Here is a 27,592-nt window from a genome sequence, read left to right as displayed (position 1 = left end):
AGCGCAGAAACAAGCTGTGCGTATCAGCGTGAAATAAAGCTCTACGCGTTCTTCACCAGTGCCGGAAACAGTAACCAAGCACAGAGAAAGCACTCGAACAGGCTGTGCGTATCAGCGAGAAATAAAGCTGTATGCATTCAAATGATGGAAAAAGATTGACGTGGCTGCGACGTTAATTGAGCGCAGCCAATGGCAAATGGAAGAGGCACGCAGACGTGATGACGAGCAGGTCAGGCAAGACAGGCCAGGCACACCAGGCAGGCGAGCATCAAGATGTTGAAGGCATCAGGTGTAACCAGGGAACAATCCCTCCAGGCAACATCAGGCACACAGGGAACGCCAAGAGGATCAAGAGCAGTGTTCCCAGAGATATGCGTAACTAGGCAACGGGTGCCATGCAAAACTAGGCCATGGGCCAGGCAAAGTCAGGCATGCTGCAGCACATGAGTCATGGCCGAGCGTGACGTCAGGTTGAAGCCGGACCGGCAGGGCAGGAATAAAATCAAGGAAAAGCCATCTGTATTTGATGAATAGTATAGGTAGCTGAGCAAGGCCTGTATGCGATGGCAGACACAGGTAGGAGAGAAAGAAACAAGCTGCACCCCTCCCAGGGCTGAACAGCAGAGATAAAACACTTTTGATAGCGGAGATGGCAACAGAATACAGCTCCACAGCGAGATATTGAAGAAAAAGCCTTCAAAGAGTAAGTTTTTTTGCGTGGCAGAGGTAAGCATGTACGTTTTAAAGTTGAAGGATTACAGCAGTAATCGTCGTGTTGGGGTCTCTTGAAGAAAAAATAGAAAGAAGTAGGTTCACTCGTCACCAAAATAAGGTGATGCCTCCCAATTTCAAAGTACAGGCTGGAGACAATTAGTAGTTGAAAATCAGGAACTGTCAACAGATTGAAATATAACATTCTTTCCCTAGAATATACATTCTACATTACATCATAGCCTAGCAACCTTAACAAAGGCAGGTTGCATAAGAGAGAATGCAGAATGTAGAGTTGTCTGAAGTAGAAACAAGGAAGTACAGAATACCACAATGTCCCTATCTTTCCCCTTGCAGGGCCAAGGAGGAGATGTGTCAAGATCCTTAGGTTTACTTTTGCTGATGTCACTGTGCCTACTTTCCGGGGCAGCATTCCATAGTTTGTTTTTGATTCAAAGGTAGACTGGCTAGGTGAGGTGGTTTATTTTTATCCCCCAATTGTATGCCCCAAGAGATTAATTATGAAGGTCAAAGGTGGAATCCAGAGGGCATGTAGCTTCTCCAAAATTTTCTTTCCAATTTACAAAATACAGGATCCTGGAAGAGAACACATTTTTCTGCAGTCCTCAGGGCCGGAGGCGCATTCTTTGTTTATTTCCTCTCTGGGAGTCTATGTTCGGTAGAATCTGAGGTGCTCTGGGTGGAGGTGGGGGGGTTTGCTGTGGATATCTCCAGCATAAGCTCCCTGAGATAACCCCATTGGCTAAAGCCTTTCCCCCGTTACCTTCTGCTAGTAGGTCATCCCTGCTAAGGGAAAGAGATTGGCAGCTACACTCACCCTCTTGCTTAATAAATTAGGCCCCACTGGCGGCACAGATGGTCAGTCCCACCACCCATTTAGCATGCGCAATCTCCAGCCCTGAGGTGACATGCGTTATCGCAAGGAGGAGTCCGATGAGACTCACATCGGGGAATTCAGACTGTGGGGTTGGTATTCCATCAGCAACACGCTTCATATCACATCAAACATCCCTACTCTCATGGAACATCGCAGGGCTTAGGTCTAAGACTGTCTCCACTAACTGAAACGCCTTTATTGAACAACATGACATTTGCGTATTCCAGGAAACATGGTCAGCAGTCCCAGTTTTCAGTCCTGGATATTTAAATTACTACGCCCCAGAAATCCATGGTAGTAATGTTCGCCCATCAAGGGGGCTAACCATCTGGATCTGCCAGGACATGGGCCTTAAGATCCGGGATCTCCAGACAGGGAGCCCAGATATCATTGCCATTCGACTGTTGAACATTAGCCATGGTAATATTGACATCTACAATATATATGCAAGAGGGGTTAGAGGTGGGAGGAAATCAGATATCATAGCGGCCGTAGATGAGCTTTTGGATAAACAAGCAGGTGAATCCTAAGTTACACTAGTTGGAGACTATAATGTAATCTTTCAGCCATTGGACTGCGAGGACAGTGGCCTGTCAGCTGTGGAAGACGCTGTTTGGGACATACCTAACTTAGAGTTATCCACAATAAAAAGATGGACAGAAGCAGGGATACAATTGAAAGCACTCTGTCTAGAAAGAGGTATTAGGGCGGACAATGGCAGAACCATCTCTGACAGAAAAGGGACCAGTACTTTTAACAATGGTCGCCATTCTAGCTGAATTGACTATCTTCTTGTTGATCTAAAGGTATGGTACGCCCTTATGGACATGGTTGTTACGGAGTGATTGGAGAGCGACCATAACCCACTTTGCTCAACCTTCTGCCTTCTGCAATCAAATGAATCAATATACCCCCCTCATTTAATGACTACCAGAGACCCACTGATTAGCAATGATATGAGGAGGCTTAAATGGGCCAAAATAATCGAAAATCCCGAAACACTAACCTCTATCAGTAAGGATGTGGAAGACGTGGTAGCGGAGATGGTGGCCCTCCGTACTCGCTCTCAATCAGTAGGCTTGATAACCACTATTCATAATTCCTTATTTGATAAAATGCGGTCCCATTTTCAGAGACTGTATAGTGGTAGAGGCTCTTATGTCAAACCCCAACAAAACTGGCATAACAATGAATGCAAGTCAGCTCGTAAATTTCTGGGGGTAGCCATTAGATCAAAAAACTTGAATGCAATAAGGAACGCCAGGAAGGCATATAAAATAGTGCAGGCCAAGGCAAAAAAAGAGTGGGACAAAGGTAGGTGGCAGGAACTGAAATTAGCATGTACAAAAAGTAATCTGCAACACTTTTGGTCCCTTGTAAAATTAAAATAGGGCAGGGGTGCACATCCCCCTCCCCTAGAAAACCATGTTTCTCCAGATTCTTGGGAAAAGTATCCATCGGGCCTGGTTTTTGAGCCAGCAGACGTTCAGGCCGCCCTCAATGCAATCAAGGGGGGAGCCCCGGGCATCGATAGCGTTCCTGCTGATGTCTTTCTACACAATAAGGAGAAGTGGGGCAGATACATAATGCTATTAGCAAACACCATCTCGCTGGGCGCCCCCATCCCAGATTCATGGAGGGGGGTGGAGATTCTACCAGTCTATAAGAAGGATGACCGATCTCTGCCAGGGAATTATAGGCCCATCAGCAGCATTGATTCAATTCAAAAGGTGGTAGCACGTCTTGTGCTAGGTAAGGTGTAAGAGTGGATAGAAGATAATGATATTCCAACTTCACATCAGGCTGGGTTTCGTGCGCACATAAGCACAATAGATCAAGTTTTCAGATTCATCCAAAAATATTGGCGAATAGTGGCGCTTGGCGAAGGTAGCATGTATGCCGCTTTTGTCGACTTAAAATAGGCTTTTTATTTAGTGTCCCACAACAAGCTCTGGGTGGTGCCCCGGGACCTAGGCATGCCGATGGATCTGTGAGCCCTCTTAGCTCGCCTCCACAAGAACAATTTCGCTCATATACGCTGGGGCATGCAAGGGAACATCACAGACCCATTTCCGTTTGAATAGGGAGTGCGCCAAGGGTGCGTTCTGGCCCCAACGCTGTTCTCCCTTTTTATCAATGACATTGCTAAATTCTTATCTATTATACCCACCGATGCTCCAACCTTAGTAGGCTCCAAGGTCCCTATCTTAAGATTTGCAGACAACATGCTTATCATTTCAAAAACACCTAGCGGACTACAGCGTGCGTTGACTTCATTTGAAGATTTCTGCAAGCTTAGAGGGTTAAAGATTAATGCAGCTAAAACTAAGCTTATGATTTTTAACAAGCATCGATCCTTTAGGGGCACAATTATTACGGAGGGTGTGCCTCTAGAGCAAGCGGTTGCCTTTACTTATTTAGGCATTACTCTGGTGAAATAGAGGAAATAGAGACTCCATATTGAAACAATGGCATTAAAACACCGGCAATTGGTGGGAGCCCTGAGCAAAGAATTCAGAACATCTTTGACAAAACCACTAAGTCCTGCTTTACAGATTTATAATGCAAAGGTGGTGAGCTTAGTTCTGTACGGGTCAGAGCTTAGGGGGTTTGAGAATCGGACCACGCTAGCATCTGCCGAATACAGGTTCCTACGAACACTCTCTAGGCTCCCCAAGAGCACCCCTGCCCTTCTACTGCTCAGTGACCTAGGAAGGAACTCGCTGGATGATTTAGCGAGGCTCCGTCCCTTCCTATACTGGCGTAGAATATGGTTTTAGGATTGTTAGTGAGGCAGATCATTTCCACAAAATAAGGTGGCTCAGAGACAGCAAAGGGGCACTGACGGCTATGGGCTTGCCAACTCTGTGGGATAAACCATATAGTGTGCAGTCTCTATCCAAAGAAGCTATAAAGGAAAGATATTGGGAAACGGTGGGCAAAATACTTTCCGATTGAGTGATAGTACCACACTGACTGGGAGTTTTATTTCAACAAAACCCTGTCCTCGTTTTAAACTCTATTGGGATATTATAATATACCCCATGATCGTAAACTTTATTTTCAATTTAGAGTGGGTACCCTGCCGCTAAAAACCTTTACAGCAAAATGATCACCACTGGGAGATAACAAGTGCCCCCACTGCATCGAGCATGCAGAAACCGACTTATAAATTCTGTTTGCCTGTCCTACCTTTGCTGCTTCCCCTAAGGTCCGACTAGTGCAGACTTGCAAGAATCTGGGTACCAGACAAAGTAGTGTTGCCTTGAGAATTTTTATGTCGGACCCCTCAACTTAATAAGCAATCTCCATAGCCAAATTTCTAAGGTGGATGTGGTGTATAAGATCAAAACTAGTTGCTAACGAGAGCAATCAAATATGAAAAAGACAAATGTCATTAATATTGGCACCACATTGGTTTATATGGGCAGTCAGAAGATTGTTTCATTCTAAGCATAGGTCGTGCATACCAATTGCAATTTGATCAATATCTATTTCTTGCTGCCTGCTAATGTATTAATGATATGATGTAGCTTCTCCATAGTTTTTGGATATGGCGAAATTCCACATATCAGGGCTTTTCTTTGACTTTTGCATGGGGCGCTATCTATATGCCATTGCTTATGCCGAGTCTTGGCGCTGCACATCCATTAGAAATGTTTACATCTCCTATTATTGTTTGTGTTTTAATTTACTTGTTTTGATTTTTATCAGTTGTTTTTTTGTTAAAAAATGTTGTTGACATTTGTATGACTCATTGGCCACTTCCCTATGTGTTGTCATCCCTGACCTCTTTTAATTTTCTTATCATGTATATTCGCTTTTTCTCAATGTTTTTAATAATAAGACGTATTTTTGATGAACTGATAACTTTTGAAATTATAGTTTCTGTTTGATGGAGAAATCTTTTATTGTCAACATGTATTTTATGTTGTAATCGCTTTTTATGACAAATTTGTCGAAATAAAACGTTTTAAGGGAAGTGAAGTGAAAGTATGGCCAAATTACCCAGTCCCTAACAAAGTCTGAGAATAAGTGAGCTTTGTTTTCCACCAATTGAGTTTGGCAATCTAGAGGTGAGAATACAGTTGGCTGGTTACATTTGGCTCAACCCTGGAGTTTAAAGGCCGCAACCAATTTATAGTCGGTCATCACTGGGCAACTGTACGATTTTGTGGCCAATGGCTGGGAATCAAGCACTAAGATTATGAGCCTGGGTGGGTTTCCTTGATTGCTGAACATCTTGGGCCAGCAGCACTGCTCTTTTCCATTGCTGTGTGAGCGTCCTCCAGGAGACAGATGCATTTTCCTGGGGAGGAGTTATGCTATGGGAGGTTATTCCTTCCCTAATGTGGCATTATGTTTCAGTCTTTTCCACATACGGTTTATAAGTGCCATCTCTAGGGTTTACACTAAGCCTGGGCGAAGCACTACGCTACGCTCGCGTAGTTTGCGAAGTTCGCGCTACTTCGCACTACGCGAACTGCACGTAGCACAGTGCGAACACGCGTAGCGTAGTGTTGCGTAGTGCTGCGGTCATTTTTTACTTGCTCGCGGTCCTCAACGTCAAGTTGGCGACCGCGAGCAAGCAAAATGACATCCCGGCGATACTTTTTCCTTGTTCGCGATCAGCAACTTCAAGTTGGCGATCGCGAGCATGGAAAATAAACCTCCCGGCGAGATTCCCAACGCGAGGAGGTCAGGTTTCTCATTGCGAGTGGTCGCGTATGCTCGCGACCGCTCGCGATGAGAAACTACCAGTTCGCGTTGAGAAAGCTGAAGCTCGAGTAAAAATCTACTCGAGCAGCAGAAAACTACAGCTCGCACTGTGCAAGCTGCCATTTTCAATGATTGCACAGTGCCGGTTGCTTTTCCGCACTGTGCAATCATTGAAAACGACATCTGGCACAGTGCGAACAAGGTACTACGCAGTTCGCGAAGTGCTACGCGTAGCTCGCGTAGTGCGAACTTCACTTTGCGTAGCTTCGCGAAGTGCTTCTTCGCGAACTACGCCCAGGCCTAGTTTACACAATGGATGTCACCTCTTAGGACAAAGTAAGTAGCAGTTCAGCTAAAACAGATATTCTTTATCCATGTGTTTTAATCATCTTTGGGATCGGGGTGAAATCATGCTACGTTGGTATATCTTTAAAGTGAACGGGCTGGGGCATACAATGGGGATGAGAAGGCAATGCTTTGATTACCTAAAGGTAATCCATGTTACTCCAATTACCCTGTTTTGCTTCAAAGTTTACAGTAGGAAACCTTTAATCTCAGTAGTGACACATGATGTTAGGCAGGAGGAGACTTCCTTTATTGCCACTGCTGAGATATGTGAAAGTCTCACAGGGACCGACAGTATTAAAGATTTTAGGCCCCAGGTAAGAAGTGGCAACAACGTGATTGTCTGGTGGAGGTAGAATCCTTTGCTCGATTGACGAACCTTGCAGAAGTACTTGTGACAAGGGCCCCTTCTCTCATGGATACCTTGGACATGAAGCCAACTCGTTAGAAAGAGAATAATAAATAATCGGATTTTAAACCTCGGCTAAATCCCTTAATTTCTGAATACCACTGAAAATGCAAAGTCAAAGACGAGTGCAGCCCTAAAGAACCAAACGCAACAAAAAACGTGTGGATCTATATTACTACTCTTCTATACAAATAAACTACAAATGTCACCAACGCAACCTCTGTCGCATTTCGCTTATATGCAACCTGTCAAACAACCTTATGCGTGCCTTCTTAATCTCCAGCCTCCATTCATATGCTTAGTACAGGCATGTCATCCTAAACAAATTATGGATAATGCAAAGGCACTCATACTTTCATTTGTTTTCTATTTTTAGAATTCCACAATGCTGAACCTTGAAGCTGTGCAGGCAATGGCATTTGACGGCTGCTACCATGACAGCGATGTTGATATGGACTACTCCGTCCATTCAGAAGAAACCTCATCGAGGGGAAGGGCAGCCAGCGTCCCCAGCCTAGACACTACTCGTATAAGAAGGAAGAGATCGTTGAGAGCAAACGTTGGCCGAATACTTTTACAGAACAATCATGTGATCGATACATATTCTAGGATTATTTTTCCTACAGTGTATATAGCATTTAACATTTTCTACTGGGGTCTGTATGTATGAAAATAAATTACATGTGATTCTGGATGTATCTATGTGTCAACCTTTTTGTGGCCTTTAAGTCAGCAATATAAATATTTACACCGAAAGCACACTCAGACACACAGCTCTTATACTCAAGATAAAATTCTGAATCGTGCCTAAACCTGTTCCCCCTTTCAACAGACTCTTTCTTATGTATGCGATCTTCCACTTGTGGCTAAATATCTCTTTTAAATATGAAGTCTATTTTAGTGTCGAACTACGCATCCATCTGTGCTTATAGAAAGAATAGCACTGAGACATAATTTGGCTTTCCTGTTTTCAGTTTCTATTAGTAGTTAAACATTTTCATGCCATCTAAACCAATAGAAACAGTGTTTTTCCTGTGTTTATGGAACGCTTTGCTTTTATTACTGCTTGCTTTCTGCACTGATAATGCATGGTATATAGACAGTGAATGTACAGTGTATATGCGGTCCAAATACATTTTTACAAATCAAACTTATTGTAGTGCACCATACAATATTTCTTCAGTGAGTCTTTGGTCATGCATACTCTCTCTTTCTTTCCCATGGAAACTATTATCTGTTAAAAGGCCCTCTCAACATTGGCAATTCAGACGGAAATGCCATAACAGCCAATACAATTTGCTAAGTCTGGCCACTGACTTAGCTTTCCATGTCAATACTGGTGAACCTGAAGATTGCGATTCTCTGGGACAGGTTCTGCAAAATATGCTTTGAACTGGGCGCATATGTCCTCCGAGTCATTGAAGCAGTCATAAATGAAGTAGTACTTTTCATAGTCCGGAGAAAATTCCCCGTTATGGACGGGATCTAGAACTTATGAAGAGTACCACAGTGAGGCTTCATTGACTTCAAATGCCATGGTTGGTGAAGGGACATTTCTATGCATCATTGCAAGCCATTTCTCATGCATTCTAAAATATTTTTTTCCTGACTTGCTCCTCAACATTTCTTTGCTTACTAAGTGGCAAGCATTCTGACATGGAACATGTTGCAGTTCCAAAGTCACTAAAAGTGGTGCCCAGCCTACTCTTAAAGAGATGTTTCACATCTACAACAATTACGTAAAAAACTTGACAGCCAAGGGTGTTTTCAGACTCTAGTTTTTTATTATGACCACTACAGCAGTCATATTTTCCTGCAAAACCTAAGAATGCAGTAGACTGTACTTTTTTCACATCACTATCAATATGCGACCGGATACTTACAAAACAAAAGAGGTAGCAGTGTTTTCTGGACAGTCGCACATCAGAAATGTATTACATCAGAAATGGTATTTACAAAATACGGTTATGTATCATGTTTTTTCTAAGACAAGCAAAGATATAATTATTGTTGGTGCCCCTAGGGATAAAAAGTGTACCCTACTACCTGGGGTGCACAAAAGTACAGATACTGTGAACAGTCACTGTACAACACAATGAAAACTGAGCATATCCCGGCACTCAAAACTTTAGATCTCTTCTTATGTATTGCTTTAGTAGGCTATTTCCACAGTATACTCTATCATTAATATGGTCATACAACGTGAATACATTTTTCAATATTTTACTCCTGAGACTAGGATAATTGCATCCAAATTACAAGCAGACTTCTATTACAAAAAACGTTTTTTTGGAAAGAGAAATTCAGTACAAAAGGTACACAATAGTACAATTCAAAATTACACAAAGACCCCTATTGTGAGAAATGTATTAGAGGGGGAAGGCTTGCGCAATAAGTTCTCAATTTCGTAGCTCCAACGAGATGCACGAGAACAGCCGACAAGTGTTTCGTCACATCCAGTGACTTTCTCAAGGCTGTAAAAATAATGAAAGAGAATTTTTTTCGCCATATGTAATGTTCATCCATACATTAAAGAACCTGTCCAAACTGAAATCAGTATAGGCAAATCCCTTGTTATACATCGAGTAAATTCAAGGAAAACAAGAAAAAGACGCTTCCCAAAGAAAAAGATTTTTTTTTTCCCTCCAAAGAAGAAACTTTAGTACTCTAATGACAAACAATTAAATAGTAATTTCCATAATCAAAAGGGTGATATGTCGAAGACAAGAAGCAACGTTTCTATAAAGTATGAAGGTATATGTTGAAAAAAAGAAGGAAAAGGAACTGTGTCTATAGACCCAAAAGCCTGTGAAACAAAAAGACTGTAGTGAATATTTAAATAGAGTGAAAACCCATAGCAATCCGTGTAACACATAATAGGCCGTTACAAACCTTTGGAACAACTGACCTTTCAAGACAAACACTGATTTTTGCGACTGAATCCACTCCTGCTTCTTAATTTATGAGGTGGAAATGTCGTTTAAAAGAAGGGTATCCTGTAATATATAATTGGAGTCCATAAGTACCAAACTGGAGATGTGCGTTTTTATAAATATCATTCTTATGGGATTATTTCCCATCTCATTTTTAAATAGATGGCTTGTATATTTCCAAGTACCACAGACGGAGACGTATAGCATCTTACGGTAACGAACGGACATTGGAGCGGAAAAGAATTTGGGTCTCCCTTAATGAAACACGTTTCTCTTTGGACACCATTTACCGGGACTTACTATGTAAGTTCCATGTGGGACCAGTCGCGAATTGTAATATTTCAAAAGAATGACTCGATATTTCCGATGTCATTTGCTTGTGATTTTCACAATATTTCAAGGTTTTGCTTGTAAGTAAGCAATCCCTTTCTTCTATATTCTATCCATTTTATTGTGGTTGATTTACATACTAATCCAACGTCCTCGTTAAATATAAATGAGCAGTGGACTTGGATTTGGGAAATTCATCTGGCTCTCATTGGAGAAACGTCTTTGACCATATGTAAATCTGATGTGGTACTTATGGTCTCCAATTATATATTACAGAATACCCTTCTTTCAAACGACATTTCCACCTCATAAATTAAGAAGCAGGAGTGGATTCAGTCGCAAAAATCAGTGTTTGTCTTGAAAGGTCAGTTGTTCCAAAGGTTTGTAACGGCCTATTATGTGTTACACAGATTGCTATGGGTTTTCACTCTATTTAAATATTCACTACAGTCTTTTTGTTTCACAGGCTTTTGGGTCTATAGACACAGTTCCATTTTCCTTCTTTTTCTCAACATATACCTTCATACTTTATAGAAACGTTGCTTCTTGTCTTCGACATATCACCCTTTTGATTATGGAAATTACTATTAAGGTGCCGATTCCGATCCGTTAAAAAAATTCCCCGTACGAATCGTATCCGGAATTTTTTCCGTACGAATCGTACAAGTGCCGTACAAACTGCCAAGTATGATTCGTATGGGAAAAAGTCCATACGAATCGCATCGGGAAAAGTCAGAACGCGCAAGTACGATCCGTCCCGTCCGTCCAAATGCACAACCGTATGGAAAAAAGACCGTACGGACCGAACTGCAATAGCAACCATGGAGACATGTGCCCGCATACGCGACGAACACCCCCCCAGCCCCGTATGTAAGCGCCGAACCCCCCCCCAGCCCCAGTATGTACGCGCCAAACCCAGCCCCCCCACAGATGGACGCGCCGAACCCCCACCCCACCAGTGTATGTACGGAGCGTACCCCCACCCCCGTATGTACGGAGCGAACCCCCACCCGTGTATGTACGAAGCGAACCCCCACCCGTGTATGAATGGAGCGCACCCCCACCCCCGTATGTACGGAGCGAACCCCCACCCGTGTATGTACGAAGCGAACCCCCACCCGTGTATGAATGGAGCGTACCCCGACCCCCGTATGTAAGGAGCGAACCCCCACCCGTGTATGTACGAAGCGAACCCCCACCCGTGTATGAATGGAGCGTACCCCCACCCCCGTATGTATGGAGCGAACACCCACCCATGTATGTACGAAGCGTACCCCCACCCATGTATGAATGGAGCATACCCCCACCCCTGTATGTACAAAGCGAACCCCCACCCGTGTATGTACGAAGCAAACCCCCACCCGTGTAAGAATTGGGCGTACCCCCACCCCTATGTACGGAGCGAACCCCCACCCGTGTATGTACGAAGCGAACCCCCACCCGTGTATGAATGGAGCGTACCCCCACCCCCGTATGTACGGAGCGAACCCCCACCCGTGTATGTACGAAGAGAACCCCCACCTGTGTATGAATGGAGCATACCCCCACCCCTGTATGTACGGAGCGAACCCCCACCCGTGTATGTACGAAGCGAACCCCCACCCATGTATGAATTGAGCGTACCCCCACCCCGTATGTACGGAGCGAAACCCCACCCATGTATGTACGAGGCGTACCCCCACCCATGTATGTGCGGAGTGAACCCCCACCCGTGTATGTACGAAGCGTACCCCCACCCGTGTATGTACGGAGTGAACCCACACCCCACCAGTCAATGTACGAAGCGGACTCCAGGCCCCCACACCAGCACCCTCACCCAATATCGCGCATGTACGATTACCACTAAGCCACAGCAAAGGTCAGCACTGTACAACAAAATGGCCGATGTACGCACCGTACAGACACCAAAAACACACGTACAGAACCAGGACTAAGCAAAACAACACAAGGAGACTCAATTCGAATCGCACAAAGCCACAAAACATGTCCAACAAGCCCAAATACAACCTATTCACTGACCTGCAACTACCAAACACCTAAACAGAGGCCCAAAACACAACCACTCCTTATAACACACCCACCCAAACTTCAAACACAGCCACACCCACTAATAGACCAATAAAAAGGCCCAACACACACAAACCATGATCCTTTGCAACAGACCCACTGCTGCCAGACCACAAATAGAAACAACTGCACCATACTACAACCTCCACTACACCTTACACTTGCACACCTTCACACAACCACCTTCACAACCACACCCACACACCCACAACCATCCACACCCCCACAACCATCCACACCCACACCCCTCACCATGCCCACTAACAAGAATCCAAAGTTCACTAGCCGAGAGTTGGAGATCCTTGTCGACGAAATCATCAGAGTCGAGCCACAGCTCTTCGGAACATTGGTCAGACAGACCAGCATATCCGAAAAATCAGCCATTTGGCAGAGGATTGTTGATGCTGTGAATGCTGTTGGGGCCACCAGAAGGACCAGGCATGAATGCCAAGCCAGGTGGTACGATCTGCGGAGGACGGTCCGCCGCAAAATGACCGACGACCACAACCAGGCCAACATCACTGGAGGAGGGCCGCCCCGCAGAACGGTACACTACCATCCCTGGGAGGAGAAGGTGATGGCCACGCTGCCGCCGGTGGGAGTGCACGGAGTAGAAGGAGTCAGAGAGCCTGGTGAGTACACAAACAACTCACCTCACATGGGGGGAACGCCATCCACAACCAAAATCCCAATCATGCACGCAACCACCCCAAAGCCATCCCCTGACTCAACCACACTCCAAAAACACGCACATGCCACTAGCGCCTCCATGCCCCATGCACCCAGCAAGACAATACCAAGTCACAGGCCACAAAAAACACCAACACAAGACAAGGTATCCCGGATGGCGGGAGGGTGGGCCTCAAAATTCACATAGTGCAACTCAGAAGCAGACAACAATGCCCTCAGCCAATATGGCCTAGGTCACAGCCAGACAAACAGTGTGTCCCCACACAGTAATGACTTGCCTGCAAATGGCGGCCGCATTGCATGAAGACATGGGTGTGAAGGCACATTTTGCACATAACAGCAGCTAATGAACAGGCAACACTGTGAAAGAGTGGCAGCACACACCACCACAGCAGCAGCGCAGACTCAGACACTACACCCAATGGGTGCCTGGAGATTACAAACAAACCCACATGAACAAGCCAATGGCCATTCAAAGACCTGCAAACTGTGTGTGCCTAGGAAGCTGGGCTGAGGTGACAGAGGGTGACAGACAGAGGGAGGGGGAGAGAGAGGGAGGGAGAAAGGTAGACACAGGGAGACGGACAGAGGGAGGAGGCTGACACAGGGATGGAGGGAAAGGGGGAGGGAAAGGGAGTGAGAAAGGGAGACACAGGGAGACGGACAGAGGGAGGAGGCTGACACAGGGAGGGAGGGAGAGGGGGAGAGAGAGGGAGTGAGAAAGGGAGACACAGGGAGACGGACAGAGGGAGGAGGCTGACACAGGGAGGGAGAAACGGAGACACCGGGAGACGGACAGAGGGAGGAGGCTGACACAGGGAGGGAGGGAGAGGGGGAGAGAGAGGGAGGGAGAAACGGAGACACAGGGAGACGGGCAGAGGCAGGAGGCTGACACAGAGAGGGAAAAAGGAAGACACAGGGAGACGGACAGAGGGAGGAGGCTGACACAGGGAGGGAGGGAGAGGGCGAGAGAGAGGGAGGGAGAAAGTAAGACACAGGGAGACGGACAGAGGGAGGAGGCTGACACAGGGAGGGAGGGAGAGGGGGAGAGAGACGGAGTGAGAAAGGGAGACACAGGGAGACGGACAGAGGGAGGAGGCTGACACAGGGAGGGAGGGAGAGGGGGAGAGAGAGGGAGGGAGAAAGGGAGACACAGGGAGACGGACAGAGGGAGGAGGCTGACACAGGGAGGGAGGGGGAGGGGGAGAGAGAGGGAGTGAGAAAGGGAGACACAGGGAGACAGACAGAGGGAGGAGGCTGACACAGGGAGGGAGAAAGGAAGACACAGGGAGACGGACAGAGGGAGGAGGCTGACACAGGGAGGGAGAAAGGGAGACACAGGGAGACCAATTCACCCTTGGGTGGTGTGGGAATGTCTGCTCGTCAGCAGGTGGACTGTGTGCATGTAGACAAGGTTAGGCAGTGCCTGAATCCCCCTCTCTTCTCCATGGCAAACACTGGGCCATGTGTCAATCTGTGCACGAGTAGATCGTTACCTACCTGCATTCTCTAAGTGTGTGGAACAACACCATTTGCCCACGTACAGTGCAACACGGAAGGCGGCAATGCATGGCGCGCCACACCTGCTCACTCCACTGCTGACTGCAGTCACAAATGACGCAGCAAGTAAGAGTGTGTCACACATAGGTAAAGTCTCAAAAGCTGTGGCCAAGGGACATACCCATGCACAAGTGCACTGTGAGCGGAATGCGAGACATATCCAACTACCCAGAGGAACTGTGCCAACTTTGAAATGAATGAAACATGGATGTCGCATGGAACACAATTAACATTGTCTCTCTCACACACAGGTCAACGTCGTCGATCTCCCCCCAACACTGGGGGGGAAGACTCACAGGACCAGGCTCTGCGGGACGAGGATCCCACCGGCAGCGACGACTCTTACCACTCTGTGGACGACCGCGACCAACCTGGCCCCTCTGGTGTCCAACCACCTGCAGCACCTGCATCAGGTACAACTGTGCCAACCACCACCCCCACTCCTGCCACATCCCAGGAGACACCCAAGAGCCCTGCCCGCCCACCACAACGCAGCCAGTCTGACCAGGAGGGACACGGTTCTCCGGGCATCCAGGAGGAGGCAGGCGACACCGCAAATGCCATCCCTCAGGGGTCCCGGAGACCTGATGTGCCCACAACGGCAGGCCAGGCGCAAGTGGGCAGGGGTGGTGGGAGTGGAGGATGGCGGAGGCGCGAGCCTGACCAGTTGGCTGCGGAACCGGTATATTCCCACGTCAGCAACATCCTGGACACATACCGGCGTGACACCAGGGGCATCAGCCACGTTGTGTCCACCCTCAACGAGATGAAGGGGACCCTCGAGGAGATCAAGACCCAGCAGGCCGAGCAACATGCCAGTCAACAGCAACACCAAGGACGGATGGAGGACAGACTGGCTGAGCTCTTGACGGTGCACACGGAAATTAACCGTTCACTCCGTCGGATTGCCGACAACATGGGCAACTCTCCCTGTGCCACCAGGCGAAGAACATCACCAGCCACAGGGAGGGATCAGGAGGAGGAGGATACAGCCGACGGAGCATCACAAGCATCGTCATGGCCTGCTTCTGAGGGTCCCCGCAGGAAGGCGGGTCGTCCACGGAAAAGACCGTGAGAGTCAGCGGAACATCACCATCTCCCAGGTCACCTGGCCTGGCACCTGGCCCACTGGCCCAACAGCAGCACATCAGCAAATTACATTCTCTGCCACATGGACTTGCTGGTCACTGTCTGACCAATGTTGACAAAGACTGTGGCATGGACTCTGATGATTTACAATGGCAAGGATACCAACTCCCCCAGTGAACTTTGGATTCTACACACCCGGAAAGCACCTCTTGTCACCCCCCCCCCCCCACCACAAATAAAAATAATCACAATCAAGAGATGATGCCTTCATTTTGCATTATTCCATTACATGTGTGTGTTGTAAAGTCAAAACATGCCTGAGTTCTTAAATGACTTCAACCATCCATAGCCTGGGGTCTGAGTCTGCCACAGGACACACATGGGTCACAATGTATCATCCAATACAGACATGGAGCACCATACTCACCCGTGATGGGCCCAGCCAGCTCAGGGAGTGCCCACACAACTGTGCAGACAGACCTATTTAGTAGAGCAACAGTCATGCGCAGAGGTCAGGGATCATGTGGAGTTTCCTGGGGTGCTACTCCCAGGTATGTGTAGACAGGTGGCAGAACCATGTCCTGCAAGCTGGAGTCAGGTGGATGTGGAGAATGGTGGCCTGGCCAACATTGGATGCATGGGGATGGCACAATGGGGTCTGGGATCACAGTGTCACAAGGTTGTGTTGGGGTAGTGGGCTGCATCCTGAGTGTGTGCGTGGATTGAGGAGGTCATCCTGCAGCTGCCAGTGATCCATTCCCCCCATCTCTGTTGTACGTCGATGTGGCATGGTCGCCGGATGTAGAGGCAGAGCTGTGCAGTTGCACCCTGTATGTGGACAAGTATCATGGGAGTTGTAAGGCACATGTCCGTAGAGTGCAGGGAAGGATTGGACACGGATGTCGTAGTTGACCTGGGGGATGGACTCTCTTGTCTTGAGGTGGATGGAACTGGGGATCTTGCGCATAATGCAGAGTGTGCTGCAGCATGAGGCACAGATGCTGCTGATCAGCATAGCACATGTGAGCAAGCAATCCATGATGAGCACCAGCCCCTGTGCGTGGACACTGTGTTCCCTTGCAGCAGGGCCTGCAGCAGCATGCGCCATGTCATGTAAACAAGGCCGCAAGTTGCACACAAAGACAAGGATCTCAGGATGGAACTATGCAAATGGTGTATGTCAAGGAAGGAATGTCTGGTTCAACATGCCACACACACAATGGATGCACATGCAGCACAGTGGCGGTCAAGGAGACTGACATGCCACTATACCTACACAGCCATGGACATCATGCACAATACAGATTATAATCCCTGACAAACAGCTTGCATCTTGCTACTCTACACATAGACTCATAGCCACTATCTCTGAGAACTATGCCAGACATGCCGTATGCACCGTGGCAACAGACCAGCATTGACTGAGAAGAGGCACCTTGGAGGCAGAGGGACACCTTTATTAGTCATGTTTTCCGGAATGCAAATGCATCTCTGATTACACATACACAGGTCATGTGGATTAACATGTGGGTCCGACACTGGCACCCCCCTTTGCACCACAGATGCTGGAAATCCATGGAACTGGCACACAAGTGACGGGTAACAGCTAAACACCCCCTGCTGCTCACGGAGAGGCTGCTATACACCATTGATCCTCTAATGTGGAAGTCCCACACCATGTCAACCCGGTGCAAACCGTATGTTTCCGAGGGCAGTGTTACACACATTGATGTCTTCATGACAATCCACTATCCCATTACAGATGACTGTCACCAAGTCTGATCATCAATTCAGGTGAATCCAGCTACATGTCATGTGCCCCATGGTGATGCTACATGTCTGCAAAGTAACAAAACATCAACAGGAGCAGTGTGCACACATTCTAAACAAATACCACACCCAAAAACCCCTGATGCATCAATTACCCTAAGTAGATTTTCAAACTTGTCCGTGCATGTAACGCTGAGTCAGCACACGTTGCTGTGTTCATGAGGAATAGCTGGACCACAACAATGCCACCAGCAGACGGCATGCGCAAGTACCTGGGAATGAGAGACACACAAGAAGTCAGCCACAATAAGCACATCCACTTGCATGTGCATGTACTCGACACGTATAAGGATGACAACATGCTAGGTGACAATGATGACTCCGGGAATACATTCATCAATTGCACCATCATTCGAGTGACACATCCAAACACACCTCTGACTCACGTGGCATACATGCAGATGGAGACACACATTGCAACACATGCCACACAAGGCCCAATGCGTGCACACTCAGACACTGGAACTCACCACTAAGCAAAGAAGTCGCGTATGAGCCGACTCCGGATGTCCTGTTGCGGCTCCACATCCTCCACATCACTAGCCTCATCACCAAGCCCTTCATCCTCCACGGGTGGATGGTCCTGCTCATTCGGATCCAGGATGAGTGGCACAGCTTTCTTAACTGCCATGTTGTGCAGCATGCAGCACACGATGAAGATGTTGCAGACCTTCACCGGTGCATATGGGAGTGCGCCGCCGGTCTTGTGGAGGCAACGAAAACTGCTCTTCAGGAGGCCAAACATCCTCTCGATCACTCGCCTGGTCTGCCCATGGGCGGTGTTGTAGCAGTGCTGGGCCGGCGTGCTGGGGTTGCGGAGAGGCGTGATCAGCCATGGCATGTTGGGATAGCCAGCGTCCCCTACATGGAAACAACATGGACAAAAGTGGGTCAGGAGAAGCAGTCAGACAGGAATTTAATGCAAAATTACAGGACTGACAGAGTGTACCCACCAACAATATATGCTCGCTCATTGCGCAGCTGCAGCATCATTTCAGGCACCCTGCTACGCCTCATGATGTAGGCATCGTGTGCTGACCCTGGAAAACGAGCACAGACATGTGAAATCACCATGTTGGCAAGACACACCACAAGGGCATTGATGGAGTGGTAATGCTTGCGATTCCTGTACGCTACCTCCTGTGCCTGTGGTGGTACCAACGCCACATGTGTCCCATCTATGGACCCAATGACATGGGGCATCCCTCCCAGGGCATAGAACTCACGCTTGACACCTGTCAACTGCCCAGGAGTTGGGAACTTAATGAACTCATCCAGGTGCAGCAACATGGCCTCTAAAAAATCATGCAGAACCCGGCTAAACATCGTTTGGGACATCCCGCCCACATGAGCAATGGTATATTGAAAGGTACCCGTGGCAAAGAAATGTAGGGCTGCCATTACCTTCATCTTGGGTGTCAGTGCTGTAGGATACCTGTGTAGCGGTTGCAGGTGTGGTGCCAGCCTTGCCGTCAAGTCCTCAATCAACCGTCGGGGGAAGCGGTAGCGGCGTATACAGTCATTCTCCCGCATGTCAGCCAAGTCCGGAACTAGTCGGGGGAGAGGCGGAGCCCTGCAGTAATTGTGAAGGGACAACAAAGAGTGAGTTCACTACAACAACAATTTCTATGTACTGGGCACATGTTCATCTGTCAATACACATATGCTACATACAGAGTCAGGTCTGTGCAATATGCCCTGGACACGTATGCCAGGCAGGTGACACTCCTACCAAGAACCAGCTACAAACGTGGATTGTGAACCTCCACATCCCATGCCATGAGACTAGCTGTGGGCCAGTGTAAGTGAACAGCCATACGCATTACAGGAGTGACAGACATCCACATATGTGCAGATGAAGGATGGTGATCGCAGAGACAGGTAGCGGAACACTAGAGGCACAGGTCACATGACATAGAATAAGGACAGACCACACACCTTGCCATGAAGGTGTACATGTCAAGACTGATCACACATACATTGAGAGTATGCAGATATGTCCTTGTTTCGCAACTCCGTGTTCCATGCATACATACACACCTTACGTCCGATTCCACATGTGGGCTGGTGTGCGTAACAGTGTGCCATGGCCATCTACACACAGACACATGTTGGTTGCAGCAACTGCAGATGCATTTGAGGGAACACCAACAGCAAGCTTATGGGAACACACGACACACACATGACATAGTCACATCGTGCAACGCGGGTAGTCACATGTCAGGTGTAAAAACCCCTGTACCTGGCATCAGGGGACAGTTGCGGGTGTTGGTGACTGTGCCATGCCAGTGACGCTTTCCTCAAGTAGTCTGTACCCCATGCACACATGTCAAAGGAGTGAAGGGGATGTCTGGCACATAGTGCACCATCACACATGACATGTGTACACATCTCATCACACATCTATTGCCTTCACAACTCAGGAGTTATGTGTCACATCACAGCCTGACACACCTGTGCCCCACACATGTAGTACTGCACAGACAATGCCTTGATGTCCAGCCTTGGACAAGTATGTCAGCTCAATTTCTTTCTGTGTGCCGCCTGTCACCACTGTCACGTGTGAAAGGCACCGTACACACGCTCTGAGGGTGTGTGTACGTTCCCTATCACCATGGGAGTGCTCGCGTATGCGTACCCATAGTGATACGGACCGTACACGCGTGTGTACGGTCCGTTTCACTATTGGGTATGCATACGCGAGCAAACCCATAGTGATTGGGACCGTACACACGCATGTACAGTCCGTATCACTATGGGTGCACATACGCGAGCACTACCATAGTGATACGGACCGTACACGCGTGTGTACGGTCCCAATTACTATGCGTTTGCTTGCGTATGCGTACCCAATAGTGAAACGGACCATACACGCGTGTGTACGGTCCATTTCACTATTGGGTACGCATACGCGAGCACACCCATAGTGATTGGGACCGTACACACGCGTGTACGGTCCGTATCACTATGGGTACACATACGCGAACACTACCATAGTGATACGGACCGTACACGCGTGTGTACGGTCCCAATCACTATGGGAGTGCTGCCGTAGGTGTACCCATAGTGATACGGACCGTACACAGGCGTGTACGGCCCGTTTCTATGCATTTGGGGTGCCCTAGGGCCCTGGAACGCACCGTACCTGTGTGTGAATATCAAAATTACATAGGGGACACATGAGGGACAAGTATAAAAGCAAAAATGCATGCTGGTTGTCATGGAGACCGAGTTTAAAGTTTTAAGTTGTTGCATCAAGTGGCCAGCAAAAGTTGGTTGGAAACAATCTACTTTGTTGCAAAGTGGTTGTTGACTTGACATCATGCTCAATTTTTAAACCATGCAAAGCCACTCACTGGGGTAGGTTTAAAGGGATTGGAGAAAACGTAGGATGCAAATGTGACTGACCAATCACTCTGTACTCCTGTAAATGAAACAGGGCAGCAAGGCAGATATAAGGCAGCCAGGTCCCATGAGAGAGCACTTGCCTGCACATCCTTTCATTCCACAACACTGCTGCTGCTCGTGATTCCTCTGGCACCATGTCCAGGTCTGTGGAGAGGGTCCAGCCATTCACCATGGAGGAGAATGTGGCATTGGTGGATGTGATCCTCCCACAGTACACCATGCTGTATGGTCGACCAGGGGAGCAGGTGAGTGCTGAGTCCACTAGCTTAGACTGTGCCCCTTTTTTGTGACTGTGACTTCTGGCATTGTGACCAGGTGTGACAGACATGCAATGTACTGTAGAGTGGGTCCCAGGGGGGGGGAATGCCTAATGTCTCCCAGCCAGAGCATGCTGTAGTGCATGTCTGCACTCCTCACTTGCATTGTGTTTACTGTGACAATCACTGCATGGTGCATGCCACATTCTGCCTGTCTAATCCTTCTGGGAATGTTGTTTCTACAGTCCTGATGTGAGTCTGTGGTCCCCCCAGTGTGACAGGTGGCAGTACCCACAGATGTGTATTTGTTTAGTGTACCTGTGCTGAGTGTGTCCAAATGATGTGTTCGTCCCCTGGACATTGGTGTGTGTGTGTAAGTCCCCTGTCATGTGGGTGAGTGCATATGTGGAGTGTTGCACCCCAGCTGCATGAGGGATGCATATACCCTACCCATCTGATGTGAGCAGGGAGCAGTGCTGTGTGTCTGCGGTGCTGAGCCAGCCCCACACCTGTGACACCCCCCAGTCTAGTGGCACATGTGCAGAGTGAGGTTTGTAGCCGCAGTTGGCAATGGCAGGTGATTGTCCTGTGCCTGTGTGGGTCTGTGTACTCTGCTGAGGTAGCGTCAGTGGCCTGTGGCATGTGACTGCTTTGAGGTGCTGCACAAAATCCTGGTGTAGCTTGTAATGCACGGTGTGAGCCTGGATCATTGATTGTGTTGCACCCCTCATGCCACCTGTGTACTTTCAATGGCACGTAGTGCATTTGGCCTTCCACAGAGGATAATGTCACTATGACAAAGGTGCAATGAGTTTGCTGCATACTATGCCCTGTTAAAACCAGCCAAATTGTTATAATGTGTGTCTCTGTGACATGTAGCAGGTTTATTGATGTTGTCTCCCTTTTTCATCCTCACAGGTAGGCGCCTATGCCAAGGGGGAGATCTGGAAGCAAGCCGTCAGTGCCGTGAGGAAGACGGAGGGTCGGAAGCGGCGCCTAGCCCAGGTGAGGAAACGCTGGCAGGATATCCGGTGCTGGACGCGGAGGATCGCACGGCACCTGCTGGGGGACTCACCTGTGAGCCATAAAAATCGTGGGCGCCGCCATCTGACCCACATCCAGAAGCGTGTGCTGGCGGTGGTCTTCCCTGATTTAGATAGGTGCTTACAGGAGAAGCAGCAGAAGGAAGGGGGTAGGTACATGTGTGTTTGTTGTGTGTCACCAGCATTTGGAAGTGCACAGTTGCATGGTTACACTGCCAGGGTTTAAATGTGCAGTGCAGATCCTGTTCCCCACAGTAAAGCGGTGCTGTCCTTCCTCCCTTCCCCTCCTTGCCATGTGTTCCCTGGTCTGTGTGTAGTCACTCTTGCTTTCTAGGTTATCTAGGCTGCCAGTTAATCCAAGTGCCCAATGCTTGCAGCATCATGTGTGGGGGTGGTGTGTAGCAGGTGTTAGGACCTTGCCTGTGCCCTGTCCAGTTCAGTCATTGTGGGGTCCATGTTAGTTGGCACTGATGCAGCGTCCCGACATAGGAGTGTGTCTTAAGAGTGTACTGACTTACAGCATGCATCTCATATTTGGTGCCCTCTGACATGATGTGCATGAGTGTGAGAGATGCATAGTGCAGGGATGGTGGCTTGTGTTGCAGTCATATCCATCCAGGACCATGGAGTAGTGTGGCCACTACAGTCCCCTGGGGCAGCTTCTCCTAGGTATCATGTGTGTCATCCAACAATGTGGACATTCTCTGTGTCTTCAGCATAGGTTGGCCTCTGTGGCATTGTACCGTGGCCTCATTAGTCTTCACGTAAACTGTGCTACATGTGTCCACTGTACAGGGTCACCAAATTTGGCTTGTGCATACTCACGGGGGCCAGTGCCTGTGTCTTGGTACAACTATCTGATGATGGTTGTTTGTAAATGATATTTGTGTACAGGCGCACCAGGGGTATTTTGTGTACAATCAGGATTTTTTGCAGGCCATGTCTTTTTATCCCAGAGTAAGTGGTGTAAGTACTTCCTCTGTCTCAATCACATTGTGTCAGGTAGGGGGTGGCTGGTGCGGGCAAGGCCTACATGTCAAAAACTGAAGTCTCCTTGCTAGGTCTGGCCAGTGTGTGATGTTTGTCTGGACATACACTCAAGGTGCAGTCACTCAGTCATGTTGGGCATGGTTTTAAGTATTACCTTTGCAGCATGTGTCAAAAGTTGATAGACATGGGTCCTGCTCATCCCTTTTTTGGCAACACTGTGTGGTGCAGATGCTGTGCTCGATTGTCCCCGGAGCCTGGCTTCTCTGTCCAATTTGATAACAAGTTATTTGATATTGTGTCATGCTCTCCATATTTTCTCAGTGGCGTGGTGGGTCAACCAACTGTGTGTTGCAGGGCCTACATATGTACCTTGTATTGTAGATGTTACTCATGTTGCTTTTCAGGCTATGCACTGTGACCTATGTAGATTTGACTCATGTGACATATGTATACAGGTGTCTGATTTTTCCTGTCTCTTCACCTTGCCCACAGCATCGTCGGGGGACTCCGAGGGAGACACTGGCATGGACCGTGAGGAGGGAGCGAGCACCAGTGCCAGCAGTGATATCTTGTCTGGCACATCGAGTGGCACGGAGGCCGAGGGGAGTGAGGCGGAGGACCTGTCCAGTCCCACGACCGACTATGAAGCTGACGGGTCCGAGGCTGAGCTCTCCAAGGGGGCGGAGGCTGATCCCACTGCAGAAAGCAGCACTCCATCTGTACCCGCCACCTCCATTCCCATCACCGGCCTCCCACTTGCTCGTGTCCCTTCCCGCCGTGCTAGGTCACTACGTGTCTCCTTCTTGCCAGGCACCGCACCCCCTGCCCCTGCCTCCACTGCTGCCGCCAATGCGGAGTCTGTGGACATCCTGCGGCAGTTGCAGGTTGGTCAGACTGCGATGCTTAATGTCCTCCATGGCCACACCCGAGTGCTCACCCAGATGGAGGCATACATGGAGGGCATTTCAGCCGCGCAGTCTGACCAACGCACCTTGCTGAGGTCCATAGACTCGACACTGACTGCAGCAGTGGGTCTCCTGCAGCGCTTCGTCCCCCCCTACCCCTGCCCCATCCACACTTCCCACTCCCATGCCTGTCCCAAGCACACCCAGACGTCCCCATGCATGCACCCCACCAGACACAGGCACCACACAACCAGGGAAGGCAAAGCGCACACCTCCTGGCACGCACAAACAGGGTGAAGTAGGCACACCCACTGGGTCGGGTGGCAAACGTAAGACACGCAGCCAGAGTGGGAGTCCACCTTCCTCAAAAACCACTCCCTCCAAATCCACTCCCCTCAGCTCTCCTGGCCAAGATTCCAACAAGGATTCCTTCCTGGCCGCTCTGTCCCTGAGCACCAAAGTGACACCACCCCACAAGCGGTCGAAGAAGTCCCCGGTCAGGGTAGTTGAGTCCCCCCCTGTCCACACCCTCCCCCAGTAGCGCTGCGACCCATCCCTCCGACCCCCCCTCCTTGGGGCCTGTGGTTCCTTTGGGTGCAGGGGAGACGCTGGGGGACCTTGCAACCGTGTGCAGCGTCATTCTGACCACCACCTTTGGCGCTGCCCCACCCCCTGTGGTGGAGTCCTCCGTCCCTACACCCACTACGCCTACCCTTGCCCCTCCTGTCCCTGTGGTGCCTGGTCCTTGTCCCCCACATGATGCCCCCCCCCTGTGGAAGACAAGGTTGTCTGAACTGTGCAGGCAAGCTAGGGGACACGCGTCCCACTGTGTCCCCCATCCGGATTGAACTCATGGACTGCCCAATGGGCCTTGTAATTATTGAACTTTTGAAAGACAATAATTTTGTTCATGCTGAATAAAGCAGATCTTTTTTTTCCTTTGAACACTACTGCTTTTCTGCTATTGGTGTTGTTGCTGCTGCTCCATGATTTGGGGTGGTGATAATGTATTGGGTGTCTGGGAAATGTAGTAGTGTGCTGGTCATGGGGTGGAGCCTGGTATCTGTATGCCATCACAAGGTATTTGCTAACAATCTTTGTTCATGTAAGCTGTTACTGCATGGTGACATTGTCCCAAGGTGTGTTACTTCCTCTGTGGACCCTGACATCTTCCCTGCAGGGTGTTTACTATATGTTGTGCTGAGCTGTGTCTACATTAGCTGGGTGTGTGCCGGACCCCTTCATCTTTGGACATGCATGCTTAGCGATGCCTCCACCTGCATCATTACTGGCATCCTTGGTGGTCACTGTACTTGTGTATGGAGTATATTGACATGACTTCATGTGGACATGTTCCCTTTTCCGCACTATGCATGTGTGTACTCCCAGCCTCGCACACATGTGTTACGTATTCTGCAGGGTCTTTGTGCACCTGACTGACAATTGTGGCCTTTGGATCTGTGGGTACTCCACCCTTTTCTTGCCATGGGCACTGCTGGTATTCCTCTGCACCCACCCCTCCTATGTCTGGGCACTGCTGGGGGGACTCTGCACCCACCCCTCCTATGTCTGGGCACTGCTGGGCGGACTCTGCACCCACCCCTCCTATGTCTGGGCACTGCTGGGGGGACTCTGCACCCACCCTCCTGTGTCTGGGCACTGCTGGGAGTGATAGGCACCCACCCCTCCTATGTCTGGGCACTGCTGGTAGTGATAGGCACCCACCCCTCCTGTGTCTGGGCACTGCTGGGGGGACTCTGCACACACCCCTCCTATGTCTGGGCACTGCTGGGGGGACTCTGCACCCACCCCTCCTATGTCTGGGCACTGCTGGGAGTGATGGGCACCCACCCCTCCTATTTCTGGGCACTGCTGGGGGGACTCTGCACCCACCCCTCCTGTGTCTGGGCACTGCTGGGAGTGATGGGCACCCACACCTCCTATGTCTGGGCACTGCTGGGGGGACTCTGCACCCACCCCTCCTATGTCTGGGCACTGCTGGGGGGACTCTGCACCCACCCCTCCTATGTGTGGGCACTGCTGGGAGGACTCTGCACCCACCCCTCCTATGTCTGGGCACTGCTGGGGGGACTCTGCACCCACCCCTCCTATGTGTGGGCACTGCTGGGAGGACTCTGCACCCACCCCTCCTATGTCTGGGCACTGCTGGGGGGACTCTGCACCCACCCAGCCTGTGTCTGGGCACTGCTGGGGGGACTCTGCACCCATCCCTCCTATGTCTGGGCACTGCTGGGGGGACTCTGCACCCACACCTCCTATGTCTGGCCATGTACGCTCCATACATACACGGGTGGGGGTTCGCTCCATTCATACACGGTGGGGGTACGCTCCATACATACACGTGTGTGGGTACGCTGCGAACATACACTGGTGGGGTGGGGGCACGCTCCATACATACACGTGTGGGGGTACGCTCCGTACGTACACGGGTGTGGGTACGCTCCGAACATACACTGGTGGGGTGGGGGTACGATCCATACATACACGGGTAGGGGTACGGTCCATACATACACTGGTGGGGTGTGGGTATGCTCCCTTCATACACTGGTGGGGTGGGGGTACGCTCCATACATACACGGGTGGGGGTACGCTCCGTACGTACACGGGTGTGGGTACGCTCCGAACATACACTGGTGGTGTGGGGGTACGCTCCATACATACACGGGTAGGGGTACGGTCTATACATACACTGGTGGGGTGTGGGTACGCTCCATACATACACTGGTGGGGTGGGGGTACGCTCCATACATACACGGGTGGGGTGGGGGTACGCTCCGTACATACCCGTACCCATGTTCTGCAGGCCTGGGTACGGTGTGGACCACCAATGTTGGGGTGCCGCAGCGGTATGTACCGTACCCAGGCTTTCAGAGTGTGGGTACGAGTCGTACCACGCATACCCCTACATCACCCCAACAATGCTGGTACGGCCCGTGCCCAGGCCTTTAGCACGTGGGTACGGGCCATACCGCCATTGTTGGGGTGACGTAAGGGTGGGCGTGGTACGACCCGTACCCACGCTCTTAAGGCGTGGGTACGGTACGTACCAGTATTGTAGTGTTGCCGGTTCGCGTCATCACCCACTTCCGTTGTGGCGGACGCTGGCGTTGCTGGACACGCCCCCACCCCCTTGACCCCACCCCCTCAAAGTGACCAGGCCCTGGAGGTCAGGTATGTCCAGGGCGTGTATGATGTGTGACTTGGGTGGGGGTTATGTGTCCTGCCCCTGCCCCCCCCCTTTGCCCCTGGGTGTGGTTCTGACCTTCTGCGTCGTCTGCATCGGTACCTGTAGAGCAGGTCCACTGCTATGAGGGCCGGGATGACACGTAGGTTCGGGTCCAAGGCTGTCCGTCGCGTACAGGTGCTCCTTGTGCGCGTCGTCCAGAT

The 27,592-nt window shown here is 49.6% G+C and overlaps 1 protein-coding gene across 1 annotated transcript in view; it reads left to right on the top strand.

Annotated features, from left to right (window-relative positions):
* GABRR3 (gamma-aminobutyric acid type A receptor subunit rho3) overlaps positions 1–7,752 on the top strand; it is a 945,383-nt gene extending 937,631 nt beyond the window's left edge. Inside the window, exon 9 of the mRNA XM_085623786.1 lies at positions 7,459–7,752. Within this exon, the coding sequence (XP_085479912.1) occupies positions 7,459–7,752 (294 nt within the window). The remainder of the gene's footprint in view (positions 1–7,458) is intronic.
* Positions 7,753–27,592: the final 19,840 nt, after the last annotated feature.

The sequence above is a fragment of the Triturus cristatus genome, chromosome 8 (genome assembly GCF_964204655.1).
Source record: "Triturus cristatus chromosome 8, aTriCri1.1, whole genome shotgun sequence".
Classification (NCBI taxonomy): Eukaryota; Metazoa; Chordata; class Amphibia; order Caudata; family Salamandridae; genus Triturus; species Triturus cristatus.
The sequence above is the reverse complement of the archived record's forward strand: the minus strand, read 5'-3'. Positions and strand labels throughout refer to the sequence as shown.